The sequence below is a fragment of the Dipteris shenzhenensis genome, chromosome 26, assembly GCF_047967505.1.
Source record: "Dipteris shenzhenensis isolate YYH24624 ecotype China chromosome 26, Dip_SZ_1.0, whole genome shotgun sequence".
Classification (NCBI taxonomy): domain Eukaryota; kingdom Viridiplantae; phylum Streptophyta; class Polypodiopsida; order Gleicheniales; family Dipteridaceae; genus Dipteris; species Dipteris shenzhenensis.
In genome coordinates this window covers 9,274,587-9,280,462 of record NC_141621.1, presented here as the reverse complement: position 1 = coordinate 9,280,462, position 5,876 = coordinate 9,274,587, and the positions used below count along the sequence as shown (strand labels likewise).

General features: G+C 43.3%; 1 protein-coding gene across 1 annotated transcript; it reads right to left on the bottom strand.

Annotated features, from left to right (window-relative positions):
- Positions 1 to 2,337: 2,337 nt before the first annotated feature.
- On the bottom strand, positions 2,338 to 5,662 carry LOC147884639 (Acyl-CoA N-acyltransferases (NAT) superfamily protein). The gene is made up of 4 exons (XM_087397643.1): positions 5,027 to 5,662; positions 4,885 to 4,937; positions 4,632 to 4,796; positions 2,338 to 2,777 (listed from the first exon to the last, which is right to left on the bottom strand). Exons 1-4 carry the CDS (start codon positions 5,480 to 5,482, stop codon positions 2,546 to 2,548), a joined length of 906 nt encoding a protein of 301 aa, XP_087253769.1. The 5' UTR covers positions 5,483 to 5,662; the 3' UTR covers positions 2,338 to 2,545.
- Between the last annotated feature and the right edge of the window lie 214 nt (positions 5,663 to 5,876).

The following is a 5,876-nucleotide window of genomic DNA, read 5'->3' as shown; positions in this document are numbered from 1 at the left end:
CGTATTGCTCGCATATGAGATTTGCCATAATCTTGAATATTCTAGCAACAAAAGCTTGCCATGCATAATCAAGATTTATCTGTGTCTGATGAGAAAGTGGCTAAATGGCATCACAAACCAATGCTTTAAAATCAGCATGCTCCAAATGACTATTATTTATCAACTGTAGCCTTCTACAAGGCAATATGTCATCTAGAAAAGCATGTAGGGAGAGCCTTAACCAAAGAGGCGCATGATCCGAATGTGTGAAGGCATAATCAATCCAAAGTTTACAAGTAACATTATCACAATGCTGCAAATCAACTCGATACCATCGATCCAAGCGTGCATAATAAGAAGATTGGGCATTATGCTGAAAGGTGTAGCCTGGCAGCATGGGTTGTAATTCCTTCCAAAGATCAACCAAGCTAAAGCTGAAGTAAAAATTGAGACCATGCTTGCTTTTGAGAGGCTAACATATGAGTGTTACCCGAGGTATTATCTCCCTGTTATGGAGCATTATTAAAGTCACCACAGATGAAAACATAATGTCTCCATGGATAAGTTTGCATAGCATCCCAAATCAAAGCCCTTTCGCACGAAGATTGTTGAGCATAGACTGAGGCAAATTCAAAAATCTCTCCTTGAATGAGGCATTGTATGATAATCCATCTGCCTTGATGATCATTGAGGGCCACAAGCGACTGAAGATCATGCTTCACCAAGAATGCCACCCCTAAGAAAGTGTTTCCCAGCATAAAAAATATCATAACCAGCAAAATGTCCAATCCGACCCACATACATGTGTCGATTATGCTCCTATAATGCGACTACGTCTGGTTGTAATTTGTTGAGATGCATCCACACATATTTCCATTTTCTACCATCACACATACCCTGTACATTGAGAGTAACACATTTGAAAGGTTTTCTCATATGCATAGTTTGCCATTCTATCTGAAGAAGCGGAAAGCTCCAAAACCGCCAATACCTGAAAGACTGTATAGAGAACTTGGTAGAGGCCTGTTCAAGGATGCACTGAAAAAGACAGCAAGGACTGTAGAAAATCCCTACAAGCAACAGAAGCAAAACGTATGGAATCCCTGCAAACTGTACAAACGTCGTGCAGGCTGTACGGAAACCCTGTCAAGTGTACGGAACGACGGCAGACTGTACGAAGTCCCTGCAGAGTTATACGGAAAACCTTCAGCATGGAGCTGTACGGTAGTCGTATAAGCAGGCAACGTGACAGTACGGAAGGAGAGCGCAATGCTGTACGGTGGTCGTACAAGCAGGCAACCACGGACTTGTACAGAGAAATGAGCGTACGGACAGAGTTATACGGTGGCAGTACAGAGGGAGTGCAAAGCTGTGCGGTGGTCGTACAAGAAAGCCTCCACGAGTATGTACGGAGAAAAAAGCAACCCGGAGAAAGACTCCACGGCCCCTGTACAGAGAGCTGACGGGACAGTAGAGAAGGGCATACGGACTGTACAATGAAGATATGGGGCTAAAAGGGGGGCTGTATGGAAGCCTAGAAAAGAAGCGAAAACACCGTAGCTAGAAAAGAAGCGAAAACACCGTAGCTCACGAAACGCGCTCTCTCTCTCTCTCACACACTTTTTTTTTTTTTTTTTTTTTTGGGCTCTCTCTCTCTCTCTCACACACACACACACACACACAGACACACATATATATCAACTCACTCAATCAAACATTCCAAACCTTCCATGCTCACTTAGGCTGATATTTTTCTCTTTAGAGGATACTCCATAATCTTTGTTTAAAGACATCCTTAATTTTTCCTCCCTAAGGATACTCTGTTTGAGACCTATGTATAATGTCAAGGCCTCACCTTGCAAAGTCAACATGCACTCACATGCTTGCATTTTCTAAGTGAATGCCATGTTTTAGTATCACTGCCATAATAAAAAATCACATTTACGATTTCTAGATGTGACATACCTTGGGAACTCAGCACCATCTCTTAGGTTGCAAAACTAGTGCAGTTAGGTTTGTCCATTGATTGCACGAATAGACACTCCATGTGCTTGCACACCATTTGTTTCTGTGTGCAACTCACTCATATACGGTTTTCTGTTCGTTATTTTCCTGAAGTTAGGATATAGGGAAAAGAGGTGACTGTTGCCTCGTATTTTTCCAGTAGCCTCGTTTATTTCCAAAAATGCGGCCAGAGGAGAGAATTTAGAGGGGCAATCACGAACTCACTAAGTTACCTTCTTTATTAGTACCCTCGGGCACATTTCCACAAGTAAATCAATGAAGCTACTTGATCAACACATCAGTACCAACTCACAACAGAAACAACTGGGATTTCATTTACAGAGGGAAGGAGATTTGGTAAGCAGCAGCTACATATAAATTATTGAGAACAAGGCAAGCAACAAACTATTAGAAGCAGCACAGGACTTTGCTAGAAATACATGATATTTCTTTCCTCATGGAATAGATGACTGAAGCATCATAGAGAATTTAATCTTTTTTTGTAAGATGTCAATTGCTATCAAGACAAGGCAGGAGTAAATCACATTCAATAATGAATGGATCAATCTACAGTAACTCTGGGAGTCTGTTTAGCCAGCACAACTCGCCGTCTCTTTCCCAACAATTTACTCAGCCACAACGGATCACTGGAGATTACTCTGTAGCCAGCTCTTGAATAGAGATTCCTCGCTGCTGTATCATCCTCATATGCTTGAAGCACCAAAACCTCAAACCCCCACTGTAATGCTGTCAAATCACATGCTTGAAGTAGAACCGTGCCGACCTTCTGTCTCCTGCTTTCCAGATTCAGCAATTCTTAGAGAGCAAGTTGCAAAGTTCACAGAACGTCACTCAGTCTCCTCTCCCCAAAAACATCATGAATGCAACCTCGAAATCCACAACTCCCACACCCCCGCACCCCCCCCCCCCCCCCCAAAAAAAAAAAAGAAGAAGAAGAAAATACACACACACAATTATTACCCTGGAAAGACACAAACAGAAAAACACCCCAGAAGCATTTGTGAACAAGCGCACCTCTCCCCCAGTCTCCTGAGGATCCCTTAACAAACACTCTGCACTATTAAAAAAGTTGCTTAAATATATTCATAATTTAGACAAGGTTTCTCTGCGACCGAAAAAGTAGGGAGGAGGCCGAGAATGAGGTAAGAGTAGACTGTAGAGGGTAGGTAGATGAGCTTCCTCCCCTATAAGGAGCCACATAATGAAGAGATTGTTTGGGGTATGAGCCTTCAGTTTCTATCTTTGCTGACCTCCTAAGCAAAACATTTGATGAAGTCCTCAAGGAGAGCAGGACCTGAGCTAGCAAGTGCTTTTCTGGGCATTTTCTTCTCTCTCTGTTCTTTCCTTCGACTGCTTCCGTACTTCCCTTTCTCCGCCTTTTTATTTCCTCCCTTTTCCCTTTCCACAGGCCGATCCTGGAATCAGTCACAGTCATAGCTACCCATCCCCCGTCTCAAACCACCTCTTCCCCTCTCCCCCAGACCACCATCTAAACCCCCCCCCCCCCCCCATGTAAGGCCTAAGGCCATGATTTGCTGTTTGCCAGCCATATGCAGCAGCCACAGGGCTGACAGGACAACAGGACAGCAGTGCAGCAGCAGCCACCAATGATGTCAGCAGTACAATACTGACATCAGCAACAGTACATTGTCCACATCCAATTGGTGCTTGCTATTTCTGTCCCCATAGTTTCCTCCCCCTTTCTCTCTCTCACTTCTTCTTCTTCTTCTTCTCTCTCTCAGCTTTCAATTTTCCAGGGTAGGCCTCTTGAATGTATTCAACTTGTTGATGTAATTGCATGTTCCCCTTTTGGTAACTGCTAATTGTAATATAAAGTTATATGGATGTCACCACAAACAGTGGGCGTGTGTGCATGCATGCAAACCAAAGAGTAGAGTTTCTACTTCATGATAGTCACCTCAAGGTAAACCATGCCTTCCATCAAGGAACCATTCCATGTGGCACCAACGTCATTAGGGCCAAGGCCAAAATGATTATGTATAGTCATGACTTATGCCTACGTACTTATGCTTATACATATGTTGGATGCATAAAGATAATTGTACTGCTTACCATACATATAGAGCACGACTGTGTAGTTTATATATAGCTTGGATTAATTCCTTGGTGTTTGACTCCTTGTCTACCTATTCAACTATATGCATATACTATACGCTGAGCAAATTATATATATCGTGAATGAGAAACAACAGACGACAGAAAAAGGAAACGTTGAAACGTTGCAGTGACCCTCATTGGACCATTACATAATGCTCTCTTTTTTATTCAAATTGATTAACCCTTACTCCTTTCATTAAATTAACTCTTTTCTTTCTTTTTCATTCAACTAGGTTAACTCCTTATTTACCTTTCACTAACCGTATACACATGGAGTGGTTGGTAGAGATGGACTTTCAACTCCCAATTCTCCAGCTCAAAAACCACACATTGGGAATCTTTACCTTCCAAAACTCCCAATTCACCCTAACTCTTTTGAGAAGCACTACTTCGGATAAAAGCATGCGCTACCGTCACACAATTAAAACTACCCGTAACAACGACATTATAGCAAATTATTCAAACCTGAAAGTGCATGCACACACAAAAGGGAAAGTACTCACAGCTACCTGTATTTGGCATCCACGGCCATACCACTTATATATAAGTATTCGTCAACACCAGGGAGACATCTGAGAACATCTCTGTCTGCCATGGCTGCTGCATCAACTACGCCTACAACCTCTCTTCTGGTTAAGTGCATGGACTCAGGAACAGCAACGAGGCATGCGTACCTGTCGGAGTCCACAAGATATATAACAATGGCCGATTCCAAAGCGTGAACAAAGAGCTTAAATCCAGGCGTTTGTAATGCTTGCGCACCTATTTGAAGTTGCATTCCGCATCTTGTAGAGAAGACTGCTCAAGACTTCAGCCTGCGGCATCAGGAGCTTCATAAATTGACAAAAGTCAACTGGGCCGCAAACAACACTTACGCATAATTGCTCCCAGTAAATGAGCCAACCTTAAAGAGAGTGAAGAAGAAATCGTTGAAAACGGAGGTGGGAACGTGGAACGCTTTAGCCTGCACTTCTGCAAACTGTCGAAGCAAATCCGATTCATCATGATGAACTCTGAGAACTTCCCATCCGTTCGCGCTGATCAAGTAACCTTGCGGCTTCCGTCCTTGCTGTTCCTCCGGGAGAGCTTCCGTGGCTGGCTTCAGAACTTGAATGTCCGTTCCAGCGGAAAGGGGCTTGGCGTCCCCGTCCACCTCAGGCCGATGCTCGATGCCAACATTGCGCGAAGCAGCACAACGAGTGCTGAAATGAAAAGGAGTGTGTTTGTGATAGTGGTGCGGAAGGAAATCTTTAAAGGGGCGAATTCGTTTAGGAGGAAGCTTAGAAGCGAATTGTGGATGAGGCAATGAAGGGTCAAGGAGAGGGATGAAGCAACAGAAGTGAAGGGAGTGGCAATGCATGGTGAAAACGATCGTGATGGGGGAGTGTCACATGGCGAGCTCCGCAAAAGCATCAAACGACTCGGTTGAGACACAACTCCAAGCCAATGGTGGCTCAATGGATTGTAGTAGATGATGGTGAGAGCATGCTCCATCAGTCTCAAGACGAGGGCTTGCTTACACACATCACTCTCATGTAAGGAAAACACACACACACACACACGAATATAAATCATTCCCCAAAAAAAGAAGAAAAAGTGTGTGTTTTTTTTCACCCCATAATCTTTTGGCCTACCCATTTTTCTAGTATAGCTATCTTGTAATATAAAGCCTTCAAAGTTTTCACTTTTAAAAAAAGTGTGTTTTCACCCCCAAAAGAGAGAGAGAGAGAGAGAGAGAGTTGGTGTGTGTCAAT

Coding starts and splice junctions, on each gene's coding strand:
- LOC147884639 (XM_087397643.1), bottom strand. CDS start 5,482: ATGCATTGCCACTCCCTTCACTTCTGTTGCTTCATCCCTCTCCTTGAC. Junction 4,938..5,026: donor TCTTCTTCACTCTCTTTAAG/GTTGGCTCATTT, acceptor CTGATGCCGCAG/GCTGAAGTCTTGAGCAGTCT. Junction 2,778..4,631: donor GCCGTGGATGCCAAATACAG/GTAGCTGTGAGT, acceptor TCTGGAAAGCAG/GAGACAGAAGGTCGGCACGG.